General features: G+C 48.2%; 1 protein-coding gene across 1 annotated transcript in view; it reads left to right on the plus strand.

The window, feature by feature from the left end:
• Positions 1–477: 477 nt before the first annotated feature.
• The window catches only part of Tmem40 (transmembrane protein 40), a 31,222-nt gene continuing 8,579 nt past the window's right edge, over positions 478–23,120 (plus strand). Inside the window, exons 1-5 of the mRNA XM_075981988.1 lie at positions 478–535; positions 16,235–16,315; positions 16,958–17,077; positions 21,834–21,845; positions 22,015–22,089. Of these exons, the coding sequence (XP_075838103.1) occupies positions 16,243–16,315; positions 16,958–17,077; positions 21,834–21,845; positions 22,015–22,089 (280 nt within the window). The 5' untranslated portion in view covers positions 478–535; positions 16,235–16,242. The remainder of the gene's footprint in view (positions 536–16,234; positions 16,316–16,957; positions 17,078–21,833; positions 21,846–22,014; positions 22,090–23,120) is intronic.

Genomic DNA, 23,120 nt, shown 5'->3' on the forward strand with positions numbered 1-23,120 from the left:
CCGCCCTAGCCTTCGGCCCCTCTCTATGGTCCCTGAGCTCTCTATGGTTCCTGAACACTCTAGCCTGGGCTCCAGGAGCAGGGAGCATGGTGGTATCTTCTAACTTGTAGGGCAGGTCAGGACACATGGCTGGGGCCTGAATCAACCTCCTGAGCAAAGAGGGGTTGCCCAAGACAAACTCTCAACTCCTCCCTTCCTGGAGCTTGTTACAGCTTAGAGCCGCCCAACACGGTTGCCACTGGGGGCTTGAGGTTACAGTATGATCCTGGGATCTGCAGCAGCGCGTATGCCACCATCTGCCCCTCCAAGGATGCTGGGGGAAGAGGCAAGTCAGACAGGAAGGCCTGGGGGCTGATAGCACCACAGGAAGGAATGCCACAACACCCGGGTGAGCCAGGGAGGCCCAGGGGCAACGTCATGGTTGCCCCGCCCTCTGCTGTCAGGATGCCATGGCCTCTCCTTCCCCAGCCTGGTCACATTCACAATCAGAACACAGCTGGCCTTGCTACTACTCACAGGAGCCCAGGGACTCCAGGTAATGGGACATGGGACTGGTCAAGCAGAGGGGTAGGTGGGTGGCTTTGGGAGGACTGGAAAACAATGGTTGATCATTAGACTTGGCTCTGTGTGCTTGCTTTGTGGACCTGGGATGGAAACCCAACTCTGCACCTTCCAGGCTCCCTGAGGCCCCTCGGTCTCTATTGTGGATGAAGTCGGGCAGGATCAACCACTTACCCCCATAGTTGTTTTGACACTTCCACAAGCTTAGACCTGCCCACAGTTCATGACCAGCTCTGTTTCTTATCGCTGGCTTGTGTAGACTTTTAGCAAACCCCTTGACCTCACTGAACCTCGGTTGTCTGGTTTGGAAATGAAGTCGTTTAGCTCAGTGTCCATAGGCTTTTCTCACCCTGCTGTGGTGGAACCCGCACTTTAGGGATGCAAAGGGTCTCTGCCTCTAGGTAAACCACCACCCTCCCTCCAGAAGGAGGAAGCCCCCTTTTTCACCAGGAGGCCCAGCCAGGTTGGAAGACACGGGAGAAAGGCACCTGTAGTGTGAAAATGCTGACCACAGCAGGAGGGGAGGGGGATGGGAGGCAGGCCCTGCTCCGAGGCAGAGCCTTTCATCAAGTGGGGGATGGGCCCCAGGGAGAGGCTGCTGGCAGACCCCAGAGAACCAGCCCATCCAGTCCCCTTGGGGTCACTTCTCTCCCTGTAGTCCCTGCCCAGAGCATTCTGGTCCCCAAGCCTTAAAAGAGGGCAGAGAGGTTATCCAAGAGAGCTTCTTGTTTTCTTTTGTTCTGTTTAAAATTGCCCCAGAGAATCCAGGGCCCTACCTCTTGGGAGGGTGTGCGAGGGAGGCGTGGTGAGAAGTAACAGGTTTGGGGAGGTCCTGGTTAGGGTCAAGCCAGCAGATCTGCAAGGAACAGGACTAGAACTCAGGGTCACATGGTCCTTTGCGATGCCACCTGGGCTCTGAAATTCTCCCAAAGCTGTTTTTCCAGACATGTCTGTTCTCACTCTTTCTTTGTCTCTGTCCCTCTCCTCTTTCTGAAACAACATATACCTATAATTCCAGTGCCAGGGAGGTGGGGTCAAGAGGATCAGGAGTTCAAAGTCACCCTTAGGCTATGTGAGCCTCACCCGTTCCTGTCAACAAAACTACTTTATTGACAGGTGGAATTTACTTACCATAGTCTATCTGTCTGTCTGTCTGTCTGTCTGTCTGTCTGTCTCTCTCTCTCTCCCCTCACTCCCTACCTCCCTCTTTCTCCCTCTTTCCCCTGAGACAGGGTTTCTCTGTGTAACAGCTCTGGTTGTCCTGGAACTCATTCTGTAGACCAAGCTGATCTTGAACTCAGAGATTCTCCCACCTCTGCATCCTGAGTGCTGGGATTAATGGCGCTTACCACCACACAGACAATCCTTCCCTCTTTACAAGGTTCAGTGCAGAGATTTCTCCTATCTCAGTGCATTATATATCCTTGACTGTCAATTTTAAAACACTACTCAGACAGAGCTATCTGGGGCACTTCCCACAGTGGGCTCTTCCCCCGCAAGAACTAACTGCCTTGACCCAGTGGATGATGTAGCTAGGCATTTCAGACTCTGTAAAAGTGTGTGTGTGTGTGAGATACATGTGAGTGCATGCCATGGCACAAATGTGGAGATCAGAGGACAGCTTTTAGGAGTCAGTTCTTTCCTTCCACCACGTGAGTCATGGGAAATGGGACTCAGGTTTGGGGTCAAAGCACCTTTACCTGCTAAGCCATCTTGCTAGCCCATGGCTGGCCAGTTGATATGTATGGTGTATGTGGTTCCTTCTGACTTGGATGCTCACCTACACAGTACCAGAGCACCCTTTCTTCCCCCGCATGGCTGGATAGTTCTGTTTATGCCTTGTTTTGTGTCTGCATTTACCAGTTGATGGAGATTTGTGTTGTTGTCACTTTTCAGCTATTTTGAATGAAGCAGCCACAAGCGTCCGTGCGTTGGTCTCGGCATAAATACGGGTTTCACTTCTTTTACAGTTTTCTTTTTAAGTTACGCCTACTTATCTGTGTGTGGGTGGGTGCGTGTGTTTGTGTACAAGTGCACATGCCACAGCACGTGCAGAGGTCAAAGTACAACTTGTTAGAGTTGGTTCTCTCCTTGTGTTAGGTCCTGGGGATTGAACTCAGGTTGTCAGGCTTGGTGGCAAGTACCTAACCCACTGGGCCATCCTACCAGCCCAGAATTCAGTTCTTTTGAGTATATACCTAGGAGTGGGATCCTGGATTAGCTGGTAATGACAGTTAGCATTTTGAGGGACTGCCAGACTGTTTTTCCAGGGCAGGCTACACAATCTTACCTGGCCACCAGAACCCATGAGGCCTCTCTCTAGTGTCTCCTCGTCCTTGTCAATGCTGTTACTGTCTGTCTCATTTAACCATGCTAGTGGGCATGAAGTGGAACCTCATTGTGGTTTTGACTTGTGTTTCCCTAATGAATAATGATGTAGCGATCTATTGGCCACGTGTATGAGAAACATCTATTTATATCCTCTGCCCACTTTTAAACTGGATTTGATGTCATTTTCCTGTAACACACGCACACGCATACACACACCAACACTAACCAGCAAACTGGCATCCAGATTTTACTGTAACACACGCACACACATACACACACCACCACCAACACCAACCAGCAAACTGGCGTCCAGATTTTCCTGTAACACACTCACACACATACACCACCACCACCACCAAAAACAACAACCAGCAAACAGGCATCCAGATTTTCCTGTAACACACGAACACACACGTACACACACCACCACCACCACCAACAACCAGCAAACAGGCATTCAGAGCAAATGCTGGTCCACGTCTGAGCACGGAGCAGCCATGTCCAGATGAGCCTCTTGATGAAAACCCAGCACTCTGCACTGTGCAGCTGAGCTCACGAGCTTTGGTTAGGCACAGTAATGCATTCTCAACTTACCTCCAGGTCCCAGTGCGTTGCCAGGACCCAATCCCACTGTAAGCCAGTAAGCATCTGTGTCTACACGTTAGGAACCGTACACTCATGTCCTGTGGCCTGATGCTCTCAGGGAGTGAAGATGGCTGCTGAAAGCGAGGAGAACCACTTTTTTAAATAAGTGCTTTTCTTGTTATTGATCGAATAAGCAATTTGAGAGTTGCAGGTCCTCATTGGATAATGAGGCTGGCGGAGGACTTGGAAGTGCAGAGGCTGGGCGGGCTGAGCTTCTCTTGAACTTCCACAATTAGCTCTATCTCCATCCGTGGTTTCTTTCTGGGGACTCTGAAGCCACTTGCTCACCCATGGGGCTGATTTGGCGGCAGCTGTATTGTCTGAGTCTCACATCTACCCAGTGGGGCTCCTGCACACTGCTTGTGCCTCAGCCTGCATTGTGGGGCTCCTCACCAGCCTTAGGGACACTGTACAGGGACACTTGTGCTCTGCCTGACACGGGCCAAGGGTGAACATCAGGATTGTACTATGTGCTATTAGCTGTTTGTTTGTTTTCATTAAAAATGCAGTAGAGAAAGGCTCCCTGGGCTGGAGAGACGGCTCAGCAGTTAAGAGCACTGGCTGCTCTTTCAAAGGATGCAGGTTCAATTCCCAGCACCCACATGACAGTTCACAGCTATCTGTAACTCCAGTTCCAGGGGATCTGATACGTTGATATGGACATATGTGCAGGCAAAACACCAATACACACACACACACACACACACACACACACACATATATATAAAGAAAAAAGAAAAGTGAAAGGATCCTATGTGGCAGTACACACCTTTAATCCCAGTATCCTGGGAGTCAAGTGTATTTCTCGAAGTCTGAGTTCAGCCTGCTTTACATAGTGAGTTCTAAGACAGCCAGGGATACACAGTTAGATCATGTCTCGAAACCAAACAAGCAAACAAAATTAGTAAAAAGAGACAAACGGAGATGTTTGTCCCAAGGGCTAACAGGTCCTGGGCTGGGGACGTGGTCACTACCTGCTACTGCTCACAAACTTGACTCCACACTTGACTGTGCTCAAGGTCACCCCAAAGCGGTTGTTTCTGAGAAAAATTACTTCATGTACTGAGCTGGATGGTTTCACAGCCCAAATGGGAGTGACCTGTACTGACCCTGGGTAACAGCCTGGGTTTGCTCAAATGGTGTTCAACCCTGAGTGTCTGTTCCTCCGGCACTTCTATGAGAGAGAGTCTCAGGACCCCACATCCCCTGGGTTTTGTTGGTCTCTCCAGATCGTGTTCTATGCGGAGTGTGAACCCGAGGATGAAGGATGGGGAGGATGGGGTCATCTTCCTCACTGTGGCCTGTGGCTGTGCTAGCTTGGCTCTGTGCTTACGCCTTGTTGGCCCATGCTGCTGCTGTAGCAGACAGTGTTTTGTCCACCTACTATGTGTTGCATACCATGCTAGGCACTCACCTTTCAAGTTATCTTTAAAAATCTCAGATCTTCAGGAGTTTGAGGCCAGACAGCGACATGAAATCCTTTCTCACACCTACATCTGAGATCTAAACCTAGTGTAGTGGGCACACCTGTGATTCTAGCACCTGGAAGGCAGAGCTAGAAAGGTTATAAATCGGAGGCCAGCCTGAGCTACATGCATCTGAGAGCATACATCTCAGAAGAAAACGAAAACATTCCTGAGTTGCTTAATCTGGATTATTAATTTAGCAGGATTTAGAATCTTTACAGAAACACACCTCTGAGGATGTTTCCGGAAAGGTTTAACTGAGGAGAGAAGACTCACCCTGAACGTGGGCATCCCAGCCTCCTGGGCTGGGATTCTAGATAAAATAAAAAAGAAAATTCAAGCTGAGCACCACGTATTCATCATTCTGTGTTTCCTGAGTCAGGAACAGTGTGACCAGCTGCTTCAGGCTCCTGCTCCATGCTATCCCCAAGGTGATGGAGTATGTCAAACCACGAGCCAAAAGGAACTCTTCCTTAGAAAATGAGACAAAATAAACAACAAAGAGTAACCCTGCCCTCGGTCTGTCTGAGCAGTCTTCAAGCTGACCCACCATCCTTCATCAATGTAGCTATAATCAGGTGTCACCCGCGATGGTCCCTTTGATCATCTTAGTTCAGCTGTCGTTCTCAGATCCTCTGTAGCTCCCAGGCCCTGGAAGCATCTTAGTTCTGCCATGGGTATAGGTCTGTCTAGTCTGGGAAGTTGGCTGGACAGTGTGAGTTGTTGCCCCACCTTTGAATCCCCCGGTCTGACTTGGGACAAAATAGGAGACAAAGCAGAAACTGTGATGTCTTCCTTCTTTCCCTCTGGGCAGTTCTGTGCCAGCCGGCTTTCCCATCACACTATCACAAAATACCTGAGATAATCTAGTTACACAGAGAAGGTTTGCCAGGCGTGTGATACACTCAGGAAACAGGCAGAAGTGGCCAGCCTAGGCTACACAGCAAGACCTTATCTCAAGAAAAAAAAATAATAGCAACAAAAATAGACTGGGGCTGCAGCTCAATGGGAAGAATACTTGCTTAGCTACACAAGGACCCAGGCTTGGTCTCCAGCACTGGAAAAACCATGCATGGTAGTCCATGCCTACGATCCCAGCACTGGAGAGGTGGATGCTGGATGATCAGAAGTTCAAGGTCACTTTCAGATATATAGAAAAATTGAGGGCACCACGAAGAAACAATGGAATAAAAGTGAGGGTGTTGTGGAATGAGGGAAGAAAGGTGTGTGAGGTTTTAGCCTGTGGTACAGAAGCACAAAATGGGAGGAGCCTGTGGAAGAGTGAGACCAGAAAGACCAGGGTTCCACAGTCCCCTTTAAGGACATGCCTCCCAGTTACCTAACTCCTTCCCATTGGGGCCCTCCTACTGGGAAGCCGAGGAATGTTGCAGACCTGCTCTTTAAAACAAACAACAACAAAACAGCTATTTTAATTACATTTATTTACATATTTGTGTGTGTGCTGAAGTATGTGGGTGGAGGTCAGCTTGGGGGAGCCAGTCCCGAGGGTGGAACTCAAGTTGTCCGGCTTTGTGGCAGGCGCCTCTACTCACTGAGCTGCCTCACCAGCTTAAGCTTGTTTCTCTCAGGTCTATGTGTATGTTTGCACATGCTCACATCAGCTGTGTGCACATAGAGACCAGAGGACAAGCTCAGGTCTTATTCCTTGGGACCTATCCACCTGTTTGTTCTTCAAAATTCTTATTATTGTTTTATTATGTGTGGGGGTGATCTGACTACATGAGAATGCCTAGTGACTGCAGAGGCCGGAAGCAGATATTGGGTGCCCTGGAGTTTCTGATGATTGTGGACTGTCACGTAGGTACTGGGAATTGAACTCAGGTCCTTTGGAAGAATAGCCAGTTTTCTTAACTGCTAAGCCACATTGCCAGTCACCCACCTTGTTGTTTGAGACAGGATCTTTCACTGGTCCTGGGGTTAAAGATTAGGTGAGGCTGACTGGTCATCAAGCCCCAGGAATCTGCCTGTCTCTGCCTCTCCAGCATTGAGATTACGAATGTGTACCGTAGATGTGGCTGTTTGCGTAGATTCTGGGCATTGAACTCGGGTGCTTATACTTGCAAGGTGAGCATTTTGCTGACTGAGCCATCTCCTTGACTGTTAAATTCAGAACTGATTTTTATGAAGCACTTTCTTTTCCTTTAAAGATTTATTATGTATGTATGATGTATGTATGTATGTTTGTATGTATGTATGTATGTATTTGTTCGTTCATTCATTCGTTATGTATACAGTGTTCTCTCTGCATGTATGCCTGCCCACCAGAAGAGGGCACCTGATCTCATTATAGACGGTTGTGAGCCACCATGTGGTAGCTGAGAACTGAACTCAGGATCTCTGGAAGAGCAGCCAGTGCTCTTAACCTTTGAGCCTTCTCTCCAGCCCTTGAAGAGCCTTCTATGTGTGGGAAACACAGGGTTCTTGCTCACAGGAGTTCAGTGACCTTCTTAGCTCAACCCTCATAGAAACCCTTGCAACATGGCAGTATCCATCTCACAGAGGGGGAAACAGACTTGCAAAAAGGGAAATGATAAAGTGGGAGTGAAATGGGGACACAGGCTTCGTATGCCCCCCCCCCCCGTCAGAATGGTCTGATCCGGACCCTGTCTGTGAAGACACTAAGGGTGTGAGAGCCTGTGCTCTCTGCCTGCAGCCCCAAGGAGCTCCAAAGCCCAGTGGTGGCATTTGTCCCTGTTTGTATAGGAGGAGAGGGGCACAGAGGAAGCAAGGGACATGTCCACTGGCTCAGGGCAGATGGTGGTAGTCTCAGGATACTCCAGGGCCAGCTTCTCGGGCTGCTGACTCAGTTTCCTCTTGCAGCCCTGTTCTGAGGTTGGCTCTGAAGGTACCCGTACTGATGGGTCATGCCCCTGATCCCGCTTCTGGTGAAAAGGCCCCTGTGGTCTGTTTCCTGCGGCCACATGGGTTGTTTGATTCAGTGTACCCCAGCATTCTGAGTGATGGATCCGAGAGGCAGGTACTGTCCACAGTGGGCAGTGACGGCACCCAGACCTGAATTCTGGGGGGGGGGGATTTGACCCTGAGGTCACCAAAGCTGTGTGGAAAGCACTGGACTGCATTCTGGGGACAAGGATTGGGCTCTTGCACAGTCGAGGAGAGAGACCACATGAAGGAGCTTTCTTTCCTGCAGACCTCAGAGTCTGTAATCTTCACATTGCACAAGCCTCACAAGGCACTAAAACTCAAGCTTCCTGCCGTCGGAGCATGTTAAAGGCCTGCTGTCCTCACAAGGTTGTTAAACACTGTTCTAGTTTTTCTGGCAGGTCCCATCATGCCTGAGCCCCGAGGTTCTTTGTGATTGGACAAGTTAACCCGGAAGGCTTATCTAGAAGGGAGTGTGCTCTTGTACTAGAACAGCAGCCCTGGGAGGGCTCCTCAGAGATGGGGAAACAGGTCCCAAGCTATCCAGCGGTGTTTGGGGAGGGGAGGCTGGAAACAGGCGGCCATATGGGAGAGATTCTGACAGTGCACCAGTCTAGCTACAGGTGCAAAACAATTAGATAACCACCACATTCTCTCCTGATGCTGAATCCCTGACTTAAAACCTCCAACGAGTCTCAGGAATTCATGGTCCCAGATCATTAGTTAAATTTGGGAGACATTGTGTATCTAGAAGGGAGGGGGCTTGTGTTTTATGTGAAATCTCTTAGGTTTTAGACTTTATAATTTAATTCCCATAGTGTCCAGAACAACAGAGTTTAGCACTCGTTGTACAGGTAAGGAAATTGAGACCAGCACGGTCTGGTAGCAGGGACAAGAATAAGAATTCATCAAGGAAGCTGGGCGGTGGTGGTGCACGCCTTTAATCCTAGCACTCAGGAGGCAGAGTAGGCAGATCTCTGTGAGTTCGAGACCAGCCTGGTCTACAAGAGCTAGTTCCAGGACAGGCCCCAAAGCTATAGAGAACCCTGTCTCGAAAAAACAAAACACAAAACAAAAGAAAACAAAAAACAAACAAACAAACAAAAAGAATGCATCAAGGAACATTTCTGAAGTTCCAGCCCCTTCCAGGGACTCCTTGGAAGGTGCAGTGGACCAGGGCTTCCGGGGCCTTCTCAGGCCTTGGCTGGCTAGTGAGGAAGGAATTACCTTCTGCTCTCCTGACCTTGGAACTTAGGGCTCCAGGAGCATGACGGGCTCAGACAGGAAACCTAGTGATCGGGGAGATGACTTGGTGGGCAAAGGGCCTGCTCTACAAGCATGAGGATCTGAGTTCAGATCCCCAGCACTCACACTAACAGCTGGGCATGGTGGCACCAGTGCTAGGAAAGAGACCGGTGGATCCTGGGAACTTGATGGCTATCCAATATGCAAACTGGGGAGTACCAGGCTCAGTGAAAGCCTGCTCTCAAAAAAATGGGGCAATATTGGCAGATAGGATGTCAATCTCTGCATCTACACATGAGTGCAAGGGAAGCACGTCTGTACACACACACACACACACACACACACAGCAGCTGGTTTTGGAAGAAGAAAACTAAGTGTTTTCTGGACTGCTGCTGTACTAGACACTGAGTTAGAGATGAGTAGGTCCTTGGGACTGAAGAGATGGCTCGGTAGCTAAGAACCGTGTGCAATTCTTATAGAGGACCTGAATTCCCACACCTCCCAACAGCCAGTTCTAGGGGATCTGACACCTCTGGTCTCCATGGGAACTGTGCTCAAGTGTACATACCCACACAAACACCGTTTAAAATAAATATTTTTTAAAAATCAAAACAAACAAATAAAAAACCAGATCAAGTAGATCCTCTGTAGTGTTGGCATTCAAATGCCAGCAACTGTAAATTAGGTTGATGGCCACAAGGATTTAAACCTGCACCTGGGCCAGGTGGGGTGGCGCATTCCTTTAGTCTCTGCTACCCAGGAAGCTGAATCCAGGAGGTTCTAGGCTGTAGCGTGCTATGCCGATGGGATGCTTTTGCAATGTTTGACATCAATATGGTGACTCCTAGGAGCAGGGACCACCAGGTTGCCAAAGAGTGGGGAGCCAGTCCAGGCTGGAAATGGAACAGGTCAAACCCCAATGCTGATCAGCAATGGGATCATACCTGAGAGTAGCCACTACCCGCCAGCCCAGGCCTGGTGTGCCCATAAGGGCCCTTAAAGATGGACAAAAGGGGGCAGCAGGTGGCGGTCAGAGCAAGGCTGCTTTCGGAACCGTAGAGCAAGGGTGGGGCATGAGGACGGAGGTTGGGGGACATTACTATGGATTAACTTCTTGGTTCATAGTCTTTGATTGAAGGGCCCTGTATTTTTCACACGTTCAAGTGTAGAAAGTAAAATCATCTGGACTGTAAGTTTAGAGTAACTAGAGGATGGTTTTGTACTAACCTCGTCGGCTAAAGGAATCAAACAGAAAACCACTCCTTATGATGAGTCTATTACATCTACATAGGAGAACAGCGAGGAATGATTGCTTCAGCTTTGGTATCCGGTGACTAAGTGAAGCTTCACTCTTTCACTTTGTAATGCTGAGGTTATATCCTTGGGCAGTACTAGATCCTTTAGGTGTGGTATACATACATTATTTATTTGCTAATAAATGGTTTATTAAATAAAGGATTGTTTTAAGAGGTTAAAAAAAAAAGCAAAACAAAAAGAGGCTGGCCATTGTGGGCATGGTGGTGTGTATTTGTAATCTTAGTACTTGGGATATCGAGGCAGGAGGATCAGGAACTGAACGGTCAGCCCAGGCTACACAGCAAGTTCAAGGCCAGTCTGGCTTCATACAATCTGGTCTCAGTAAATGAAAAGAAAAAAGTCTTCGGGATAGCCCCCAGAGAGGAATGCATTCCTGTCTACATCTAGGTTTTAGTCCGGGAATGCCCATCTTATATATGGCTGTTCCTCCCTCTCCTTCCTCTGTACATAAATATAGAAATAAATAAAGTGAAAACAGAGTTGAGGTACAAGCCCAGTAGATGCTGGTCCAGTGCGCTGAGGCCCTGGTCCAATTCCCAGCACTGAAATGAAGGAAAAGCCCATGTTGACTTTCTAATGTGTTAACCTCTAAGTGTGATTTGTACTGAGTCACTGTAAGTGCGGACATTTCTTACAACAGTCATAAAAATGCTCAAGGGACTGAACCAGGTCCTAAGTGGTAAGATCTTGCGAAGCCTGTTTGATTTTCTTCCTTTCCTGTCTTGCACATCTTATAGTTCCTACTACCTCCAAGGCCACTGTGCCTTTGCAGCCTAGCGAATATTGGAGGTTTATCTAGTTGGGCATTGGAGGTTGAGGGAGCTCCAGATGAGTTCTGGCCCAGAAAGATAAGGTTAAGACTGGAGGATTGGGACATTCATCCAGTGACTGGAGAAGCGGCCGAGGAAGGTCACCAAGGCCATCACACCTGTGTAATGAAGTCTCGTGGTTGACAACCCACAAGGACAGGGTGGCACACTCCAGGCTATCTGTGTTTATCTGTGAGCCCAAGAACTCTGTGCCTCTTAACAGGGGACAAAAACAAACCAGGGCCAGACTTGCTTTGTGTTTGTTTTGTTGCTGTTGCTGTTTGCTTGAGACAGATTCTCATGTAGCCCAGGCTGGCCTTCAGCTCTCTATATAGCCAAATATGACCTTAAATTCTGAAATCTCTTGCCTCCATCTCCCCAGGGCTGGGACTACAGATGTGAGCCATCATAGCCATTTTATATGATACTAGGTGGACCAGGGACTAGGGCTTGTGAACAATAGGCTAAGTAAACATTCTCCCAGGGCTGGAGAGATGGCTCAGTGGTTAAGAGCATTGCCTGCTCTTCCAAAGGTCCTGAGTTCAATTCCCAGCAACCACATGGTGGCTCACAACCATCTGTAATGAGGTCTGGTGCCCTCTTCTGGCCTGTAGACATACACACAGATAGAATATTGTATACATAATAAATAAATATTTTTTTTTTAAAAAACATTCTACCAACCAAGCCACAGCCCCGTCCTGGTTTCTCGCTTTTCTTTTTTCTTCTTTCCTTCCTTCCTCCTCCTTCTCTTTTTCTTTCCTTTTCTTTTCTTCTTTCTTTTTGTTATAGGACAGGGTTTCACGATGTATCCCTGGCTGTCCTGGAACTCACTATATAGAATATACTGGCCTCAAACATATATCTACCCTTTTCTGCCTTCTCAGTGTTGGGACTAAAGGCGTGCACCACTATGCCGGGCAAGCTTGCTTCTACAAGTCAGTGTGGTGGCCAGGGCAGCTCCTCGGAGTTTGATCTCCTGTCAGACCTCTCCCCAACACCACTGCTTTGAGATGAAGTTTCCCATTGCACCTCGCCACGCATTCAGACCACAGCAGTGACCACATACAGGTTCCTTTGTTTCCTGGCCTCAGATTTCCCCTCTGTGAGACAGAGTCCTCTGGTACCTCCCTCCTGGGTGGTGTGACAGTGACACAAGAGGAACAAGTTGTGAGGCCGAGAGGGCTTGCTGTGGTCACCAGCACCCCCAGCGGGAAGGTGACAGCCACGGACTGGTGGAGAAACCCAGTCGTGGGCACACAGATGCCATGCTGACATGGACAGCGTGGGATGAGAACATGGAAAGAGGAAGGGCCTGGGCACAGAGATGGCTCAGATGCTGAAAGGCTGCTCCTGCAGAGGACCTGGGTTTGGTTCTCACTACCCACATGGTGGATCAGAATCCCCTGGTACTAAGAGTTCCAGGGGACCCAACACCGTCTTTCCTCTGCGATGGTTCCATCAGCCCCTGCTGATAGGTCAGCTGCTTTGGATTCTAGGAAGACCCTAACTGGACCAGCCTGAGCTATATAGGAAGACCCTAACTGGACCAGCCTGAGCTATATAGGAAGACCCTAACTGGACCAGCCTGAGCTATATAGGAAGACCCTAACTGAACAAATAGTAGCAGCAACAACAAAATAAACTAGGTGCGGTGGGGCTCGCCTTCAGTCCCAGCACTTAGGCAGAGGCAGACGGCTCTGTGAGTTCTTGGCCAGCCTGGTCTACATAGTGAGTTCCGGGTCAGCCAGAGCTATATAGTAAGACCTTGTCTTAAAACCAACAAACCAAACAGACAAGGAGGTATGGGTAGGGTCTGGGATGTCGCTCAGTAGCCAAGAAGCTGCTTAGCACGTCCTAGGTTTGATTCCCAGCACAACAACAACTCAAAACAACTCAGCACAGCTCAGTACTGCAGGTAGCGGGACACACCATGTTCTCTTTCCTCCCTTTTTCTCCCTTTACTTCTTTTTCTCAGCTCCCCAAAGTCTGTTTCAGCTCAAAGGAAGCCATGTGTTATATGGCTTGGTTTCTGTGGTGTGGCAAGGAACCCAGGGCTTTGCCCACTCTACCACCGAGCTGCTCCTGCCCAGGCCATGGCTTCTCCCAGCAAGCTCCTCCTGCATGCCTCCTGATGAGCTCGTGTCTCTAGGTGTTGGGCAGTGCACCGCAGTTAGAACCTTGGCTGTGAGATTTTAAAAACTGTGTATGCTTTCTTGTAGTTGAAAGTAAGAAAGTATATAAGGGGAAGATGGGACAAAGATACTAGAAGAGGAAGGGCCACCTCCACCTCAGGCAATACCTCTGAGAAGTTTCCATTTGCCCCTTCTGATGGGTCAGCACCATACTACCTAAGAAAGCTGGGTTTGGTATGTGCCCCTGCAGACCCAGCTACTCAGAGGAGAGGATGGATTGAGCTCAGAAGTGTAAGACTAGCCTGGGTGATACAACAAGACCCCATCTCTGAAAAAAAAAAAAACATGCCCTTGGAAATTCCCTAGCCTATGAGGACACTCACTCTGGTGTCTGGAGTGGCTAAATCTAAGCCAGGGTAGCAGAATTTCATAATGCTACTAGTGACTGTTTGTGGCTTCTTTCCTGATGCTGGTGACAGGTTTGGGCATTGGTGCCATCTGGGCTCCAGTCTCCCAACCTGGACAGAAAAGCAGCCCTTGTTCAGTCTTTTCCAAGCTATGTGTGCCTGGCAAGTCCCTCAGCTTCTCTGTGCCTTGGCATTCTTACTGATAAAATGGGTACAATCACAGTGAGCCCTGACTGGGTAGTGGTGACTGTCTGGCAGCCCTGTTTCATCTTTGTCATAGTCCTTGCCATTCTCCTTGTCATTGCGGTCACCTTTTGCTCTGTGCCTCACCCTGTGCATGTAGAGAATGGGAATCAGTCCCTGCCTTGCCTAGGTTCATGATCTTGTGGGAATGTCAGATCCTCTGAGGAGCCTTACCTGAAACATGAAGTAAAGGTGTGTGGAAGTTACTTGCTTTCATGTCAATAACACTTAAATAGCAGGTGTGTGTGTGTGTGTGTGTGTGTGTGTGAAAACAGAATGGTCTGAATTCCTCCTTCACCCACACCCACCCAGGTCATTATATCTATCTGCTCCTGTCTACTAGCAAGGGAACACATGGCTACACCCAACTTCAAGGGATTCTTGGGAAATGTAGTCTTTGGTTGATAGTTTCCTGGATTATCTAAAATCAGGAGGTTGGACCCAGTGACGTGTATTTCCTCCCCACAATCTGCTCTTCTAGCCATTTGGATTTTTTTATGTCCCCACCCGCAGACGCACCTCTAGTGACCTCTAGTGATTTCTCAGAAGCTCAGGCAAGCTGAGCATGCTGTCCCAAAGGGACTCAGTTCTCAACTCCTGAGTTGGTCTTTACCATCCACCCATAAATATTCTGACCTGCCTTCATGGTAGCCCATGAACAAGTTTGTGTCCCTGATCACTGTTTCCAGGTGTGAGACACAGAATTTGAACTCTGGAGTCCCAGCCTGTGCGAGATCATCTCTGAGAGCCAACACCTCGAATAGATGCATAGCAAAGCTGCCTGCTGTTTTCAGTCTATGTTGTTCTATTTACCAGTAGAGTCTCGGAAGTCAGATACTGGGGTGAAAACCCGCTAGATCAGAGAAACTCTTCCAAGCTCCTTCATGCTCTCTGGCTGATTCTTGTCAACTAGTCGTTGGCTCCACCCCCGATCCACAGTCTCGAGGTTTCACAGTACGATCAAATATCCCACAACAGCTGACCTTGCAGGATTACTGTAAGGGTCAAATAAGACCATCTTTAATTGTCTGGGAATTCACAGACGAGGGCTGATCCTGCTCCTACCTGACTGGTCTGTCAGCAGCGCAGAGGAAATTGTGGACACATGCCCTTTGTAAATGAGTGATGCAATACAGGTACAGGGTGGCATGTGTTTTTGTTTTAAATGTATTTATTGTATGTGTATGGGTGTTTTGCCTCCATGTGTGTCTGTATATCACTGCCTGTAGTGCCCCTCCAAGGCCAGAAGATGGAGTAGGAAACCATGGAACTGGAGTCAGGGATCATTATGAGCCTCTATGTGAGTGCTTCGAACGGAACCCAAGTTCTCTGCAAGAGCAACAAGTGTTCTTTTTGTTCTTGTTACTTTGTTTCTTTGAGACAAGGTCTTATTATGCAGCTCTGGCTGGCCTAGAACTCCCTACGTAGATAGACCAGGATGGCCACAAACTCAAAGATCCGCTGGCTTCTGCCTCCCGACTGCTGAGTGCCACCATGCCCAGCTATAACAAGTGCTCACTCATAACTGTTGACCCATCTTCCCAGCAGCTCCTGTTGTTTTTCTACCTTTATATAAATAAATGTAAAAGAAAGTAAGAAGTAGAGACTGCCAGGCGGTGGCAGTGCACGCCTTTAATCCCAGCACTAGGGAGTCAGAGGCAGGCAGATCTCTGTGAGTTCGAGCTAGTTCCAGGACAGGTTCCAAAGCTACACAAAGAAACCCTGTCTCAAAAAACAAAAACAAACAAACAAACAAACAAAACTGAACAACAACAAAGAAAACACCAAAACCTAAGACTAACACAAATAGCATACCTTAAAAGGGGTTTTGTTGCCAGGCAGTGGTGGCACAGGCCTTTAATCACAGCACTCGGGAGGCAGAGGCAGGCGGATCTCTGTGAATTCGAGGCCAACCTGGTTTAAAAGAGCTAGTTCCAGGACAGGCTTCAAAGCTACAGAGAAACCCTGTCTCGAAAAACAAAAACAACAACAACAAAATAAAACAAATAATAGAAATGAAAAAAGAAAACAAACAAGCAAAAACCAAAAATCCTTATAACTTCAAATGTTGTGTGTTTTCTTCCTTCCTTTCCTTATTCCTTTGCCAAGCTCTTTACATATAAAGAATATTAACTAAAGCGAAGTTAACAACTCAACTGTTCTTTTTCCAGGGAAAGTGATGGAGGCTTCAGGATCTTCTTTCCAGTCTCAAGACGGCAGTGGAATCCATAGGGAAACAGAAAATCTGGACTGTGAGTTTGCCTTCTCAGATCCTCTGAGCACTGTCTCTGGGGATGTGGGTCCAGCTTGGGTGGGACTGGGACCATCAAAGTCCCTGCTCAGGCCATGTGGCATGATGGTCACATCAAAGCTGTAGCAGAAAAATGGTTTTCATTCCCGTGCCTGTTCCCCACACTTCCTAGCTGAGCAGGTACTCAGTTGCTCCCCAGAATTTGAGACGTTTCTGGGAAGCTTGTTTAGGAAGCAGGGAGCATCTTTAGAAGCTGGGAAGGGTCTCATGCGTCTGTCCTTGGAGAAAGGGAAGGTTTAGGACCTGACCACAGGTGTGACTTAGAGAACACTGAACCAGTGCCCACTTTGAGTCTGGAGTTCTCCAGGTGGGGAGGGTATGGGGACAAGGGGGAAAGGGCCTTAGAAGCCTCTTTTCTAGGGTCTATATGCAGAGGAATGTTTGCCAAGGCTGTCTTTGACACCTCTACCTCTACCCAGAGGTCTTTGAGAACCTTGATCTTGGACACCTCCCATTGGCCTTGGATGTTCAAAATCGTAGTACCCATTGGTTCACTGAGTAGGACCGCACGGAGAAGCTCTACTGTGGCCAGGGAGGGGGCAGGGGGCAGGAAGCACTCACCACCTTGTCTGTGTACCTCCAGACCAAGAGACAGAGTTCCACCAGCAGGATGAAAAGGCCCACGAACGATCTGAGAAAGACAAGTCTTCCTCCTCCTCCTCCTCCTCCTCCTCCTCCTCATCTTCCTCCTCCTCCTCCTCAGGTATAGCAAACATTCTTAGGACTGGGGTATGACTTGATGGTACAGTGCTTGCCTCATAAGTACAGAGCCCTGGGTTCCATCCCCAGAAACACACACACACACTAATAGAAATAAATTTAGAAAACATATAGGGTTGAATTTATTTTTTGTTTTTTGATTTTTCAAGACATGGTTTCTCTGTGCAGCTCTGGAGCCTGTCCTGGAACTCGCTAGACCAGGCTCTGTAGACCAGGCTGACCTTGAGCTCACAGAGGTCCGCCTGCCTCTGCCTGTGTGTGAGTGCTGAGATTAAAGGTGTGTGTCACCACCACCCAACTAAGGCTGAATTTATAACCACATTGAAGCTATCATTTATTGAGTGGTTACTACCAGGTACTCTTCCAAGTAGTTTACATGTAAGAACTCAACCAATTCTTGCAGGACCCCATTAAGGAAGATATAATACTATTGATAGTCTCATTTTACAGGTGAAGCCGTGGGCGGCTATGTGACCTGCTTTAAGAAAGCTCAGTAACAAACTTGGAGGTCTTTCTGGGACTGGGGAGTGTATGGGAGTAGGTTCTCTGCTTGCTCAATTGGAGCTTCAGCACTGTGATCTATTTTACACGGTGGATCTGAGCTTATGATTCCTAGGCTTAGGCTGAGGGTGTTGCTCTGCTGGTAGGGTTCTTGTTTAGCACAAAGCCCTGGCTTCCATCCCCAGAACAGCACAAACCTGGTGTGATGATGCACATCTATAGTCCTACCACCCAGGAAGTGGAGGCAGGAGGATCAGAAGTGTATGATCGTCTTTACTTATCCTGGGCTAATTGAATGATTAACCACTAAATAAAGTCAAGGATGGTGATATACACTTTTTTTTTTTTTGGTTTTTCGAGACAGGGTTTCTCTGTGGTTTTGGAGCCTGTCCTGGAACTAGCTCTGTAGACCAGGCTGGTCTCGAACTCACAGAGATCCGCCTGCCTCTGCCTCCCGAGTGCTGGGATTAAAGGCGTGCGCCACCACCGCCCGGCCTGGTGGTATACACTTTTTAAAATTGTTTTTATTGAGCTATATTTTTCTCTGCTCCCCTCCCTCCCTCTCACCTTCCCTTCTACCCTGCCCATGGTCCCCATGCTTCCACTTTACTTAGGAGATATTGTCTTTTTCTACGTCCCATGTAGTTTGGATCCATATATGTCTCTCTTAGGGCCGTCATTGTTATCAAGGTTTTCTAGGATTGTGAATTGTAGGTTGGTTTTTCTTTGTTTTATGTCTAAAATCCACTTATGAGTGAGCACATATGGTATTTGTCTTTCTGGGTCTTGGTTACCTCATTCAATATGATGTTTTCTAGATCCATCCATTTGTGATATACACTTATAATCCCTACACTTTGGAGCCAGAGCAGAATGATGGGCAGGCTGTTCCAGACTAGCCTGGGCTACACAGACTCTGCCCTAAGCAAACAGAAAATAAACAAACATATCCTTTAAACCCCAAATTTATGTTATGAATAAATCATAGGTAAATAATTGTCAATCACTTGTTAATGGACATTGTCCCTGGCTGATAGAATCTGGAGTAAATTTTATTTTATTTATATTTTTCATATTGTTTGATACTTTGCAATGAAGATCCTTGTTTTTCTTTTTCATTAATGTATATTTCTAAAATATAGAAAAGAAGGAAATGGGGGCGTGGAAGGGTAACTCAGCAGTTAAGAGCACTTGACTGCTCTCCTAGAGGTCCTGAGTTCAATTCCCAGCAGCCACATGGTGGCTCACAACCATCTGTAATGGGATCAGATTCCTTCTTCTGCTGTGGGGAAGACAGAGCACCCATATACGTAAAATGCATGAATAAATAGTTAAATCAAAAGAAAAAGAAAAGAAGGAAATTGAAAGGCCAGAAAAGATTCCATTTCTGTGCCGGGTCCTTTTGGGGCCAGCCTCCAGGATAAACTGAAGGCTGCAGGAAGAGCTGAAGGCCTCCCCCAGCCCCCAGGATGAGCTGAAGGCTGTAGGACCCCTCTTTAGGGGAAGTATTAGCTAATGGAGAAACCTAAATTACATAAAGTTGCTGACTGCAGCCCATTCCCCCACCCAACTTCCCCTATCAGCTGGGCAATATTTCAAGCAGCTCCATGGTTAGCACAGGTCAGCAGATGTCTGGAGGACATCTCCAGGGGGACTGTGCTATCCCCCTTAGATACTAATAGCCTATCAGGAACTAACAGCTGAGCTTTACCCCACCTTTAGCCAATTGTGATATAGGATATGTAATTTTGTATTTTGAGGCTGTAACCTTGTAATTGTTTTGTGGTTATTGTCTTTATAAACCCCTTACAGTAGTAGACGGGGTCCTTCTCCCTCTGCTGCGTCAGACTGTGAGGCAGAGGACCCATGCTAGCCCGTACTTAATAAACTAAACCTTGCCTTTTCAATTGGAAGTGTGGCTCCGTGGTGGTTCTCTTGGGGGTCCTTGGACTCAGGCACAACATTTGAGGGCTTGTCCTGGATTCCCAAGACCGCCAGACCCTCACCCTGAAAGTTTCTGGACCACTGGTAAGTGATGTTGTCTGTAGCTGTGATTTCTGTCTGACCTCTGTTGTGTGTGAATCTGGTAGCCTGCTAGAAGGTTCCCCTTTCTTTGTGGGCTGAAAATTCTTTTTCCTTTCAAAGCAGCCCAGGCCAGTGTCTGTAGTGACATGCCGTGTCTGAGCCTGTGAGGTGGCCCATGAAGGTTGATGTCTGGGACAGCTGACAGACGGGTCAGTAGGCATCCAAGAAGAGATTCTGGAGCCCACTGGGGGAGCAGGCTCCCATCTGGAGGAAATTGGGTCCTCCTCATTGTCCAGAGCTCCTGCAAGGAGCCTGGAGGCTGTGCAGAGTGGAGAAGCAGGTTCTGGCCAGCTCCTCCTTTGGAGGGCCTGGAGCCCTGTCTGGAGGATAGTAGGTCCTCAGTAACCTGGAGTCTCTGAGGGAGCCCGGGTCTCGTACCGTTTTTGGAATTGTGGATGCACCCCAAGCCACGGGAGATAGCCACAGTTTCAGACCTCAAACTGAGTTTTTGAGGCCTCGCTGCTTTCTTCCTGTAGCTTTCATTTGTTTTCTGATTGTTGTCTCTTTGTTTATCGTGCTTGAGTCTGGACTGCTGAGGACTGAGAAATAGGACAGAGCTTCAAGGTGGGAGGAAAAGGGGAGCGCACAACAGAGGTGACGGCACATGCCTGTGATCCCAACACTCAGGAGACAGGGGCAGGAAGATTGCCACAAATCCGAGGCCATTCTGCTCTACAGTGAGTTCTAGACCAGCCAGGACTAGATGATGAGACCCTGTCTCAAAAGTAAAAGGGGTGAGGATAAAGTCACCCACATCTTATTCATTAAGATCAACACACATCTGTTAGCCTGATTTGCAGTCAGTCTTCCGTATCCATGGACTCCGCATGCTCGGATCCAGCTAACCAAGGGGTGAAAAACAGACAAACTGTGCCTATACTGAACACAGATGGCTGTTTAGTTGTCATATTACTAACAACACCAAGTATGAATTATGTAGCATTCACATTGTAGTAAATATCACAAGCAATCTAGAGGTGCTTCAAATAACAAAGAGGGGTCGGCAAGACGGCTCAGTGGGTGAAGGTGCTTGCTGCCAAGCCGACCACCTGAGTTCAGTCCCCAGGACCCACATGACCCACATGGTGAAAGGAGAAAAACAGCTGGAGAAAGTTGTACTCTGGGGCTGGGGAGATGGCTCAGTGATTAAAAGTACTGGCTGCTCTTCCAGAGGTCCTGGGTTCGATTCCCAGCACCCACATGGCAGCTCACAACTGTCTGTAATTCCAATTCCAGGGGGGGATCTGACACCCTCACACAGACATATGTACAGGCAAACCACCAATGCACATAAAATAAATAAATAATTTTAATAAGATATTTTAAAAAAAGAAAGTTGTCCTCTGAACGTCTACACATATGCTATAGCATGTGCTTCCCCGACCAAACATAAATAAATATTTTTAAGTTAAGAAAAACAGCACAAGAGGACACGTACAGTGTCTATGCAAATACTACACTGTCGTGTATAAGGGACTGGCGTGTCTGTGGATTTTGGTGTGTGCGGCAAGTCTTAGAACCTTGTCCCGTGGATAGCAAGGGACCATATTGCCAGCTGGCTCTTCTGTGTCAGCTAAAATTACATGAACACTGATTTGGAAGCACAGCTGATGGACTTCCTGGAATTTTAATGAATCGCAATTGATCAGGAAGTCCCTAAGCACACGGAGGGAACTCATCTGAGGCCATCTGTGTAGTTCTGAGAGAAAGTCCTGCTGCCAGGAACTCCTGGCTCTGAATTCTTAGACCACTGACTAGTCTAAGATAGGCACAGCTCAGCCACACTTTTCAGCCCTTCAGCCTCTTGCTCCAGGTTAGGCAGCCTGAGACTACGGAAGAGGGGGGACTGTGACGTTCAGGGGCTCAGGTGGGTGGAGCCACAGAAATCCCAGGTGGGGAGGGGAAGGCTAATGGGGGTCTGAGCAACATGAATACAGTTTCTATAGGACATGTGACCTCAGCTTAGCTTCACAATCAGGAAGACAAGTGGGAAAGAGTTCCAGGCCAGTAGACACACAGCAGCAGACACCTAGAGTCACATGATGTCATGAGGACAGAGATGCTACACCGTTGTGCTTGGTGGACTCTCTCTCTATAAGATGGCACGTCATGGAACTTGGTTGTCTCTTCAGGAACGCTTCCCTGGGCAGCAGCTTCCCTAAGCAGTGGGGTTCAGTCAGAAAATACGAAGAGGACAGTGACACGGAAAGTTAGGGGCCGCTGTTCTAATCTGCAGCCAGGCAAAGTGAGATCACTGAAGAACATCCACCAGAGCGACAGTGGTCCTGGCTCCTTCCAGCCTGAGGCCCTGCAGCTTGTGTTTACTCCTCACAGACAGCAGCGATGAGGACCAGCACTCCAGAGGTCCCAGGGAACATCGAAGGAAGGCCCACAGGGACGGCTCTCCTGGTAGGCGGCAGGCTCCCCACCTTTCCTTTGCTTCTTGGATCACTGCGGAACTTAGTGGGGTTGTGTGAGGAGTTTTCTCACAAAGTGTTGTCTGTAACCATATGAACGGGAAATAGTCTACCTAACGCCCTATAACAGCTACAACAGCCAGACAGAAGCAGAAAGCTGGGCTCCGTCTTGGTGATAGTCATGGTTGTGGGTTTGTATGTCTTGAGGCAGGGTTTCACTGCGTGGCCTTGGCTATTCTAGAACTTACTACGTAGACCAGGTTGGCCTTGAACTCACATAGATCCTCTGCCTCTGCCCCCTGAGTGCTGGGGAGAGTGTGTGCCACCACACCCTGCTTTGTTTGTGTTTGATGAGCATTTCTCTAGCTCTGGCACGACAAGTCACAGAGCTCACTTCACCTCAAATGTATGTGTAAAACATCTTACCCAAAACAGGAAGAAGGGGGCTGGTGAGCTGGCTTAGCAGGTTAAAGGCACCTGCCACCAAGCTTGATGACCTGAACTGCATGCCTGGGACCCACGTAGGAGAGAACTGACTTCTAAAGCTGACTTCTGACCTCCACATGTACACTGTGGCAAGAGCTCCATGCCCCCACGCAAATAAATAAATATTAAAAAAAGTAGTTTACAGAACAGGATAGCATAAAGATATTGATAGTAATTATGATAGTGAAGTTGTGAGGTTTATTTATTTATTTATTGCAATACTAGGGTGGTACCCAGGGTTCATGCAAGTATTTTTCCACTGAGCTACATTGAGCTACAACCTCAACACCCCCCCCCCTTTGAAAAATGTATCACCAGGCGGTGGTGGTGCATGCCTTTAATCCTAGTACTCAGGTGGATCTCTGTGAGTTTGAGGCCAGCCTGGTCTACAAGAGCTAGTTCCAGGACAGGCTTCAAAGCCACAGAGAAACCCTGTCTCGAAAAACCAAAAAAACGGGCGATGGTGGCGCACACCTTTAATCCCAGCACTCGGGAGGCAGAGGTAGGCGGATCTCTGTGAGTTCGAGACCAGCCTGG

The sequence above is a fragment of the Microtus pennsylvanicus genome, chromosome 8 (assembly GCF_037038515.1).
Source record: "Microtus pennsylvanicus isolate mMicPen1 chromosome 8, mMicPen1.hap1, whole genome shotgun sequence".
Taxonomy (NCBI): domain Eukaryota; kingdom Metazoa; phylum Chordata; class Mammalia; order Rodentia; family Cricetidae; genus Microtus; species Microtus pennsylvanicus.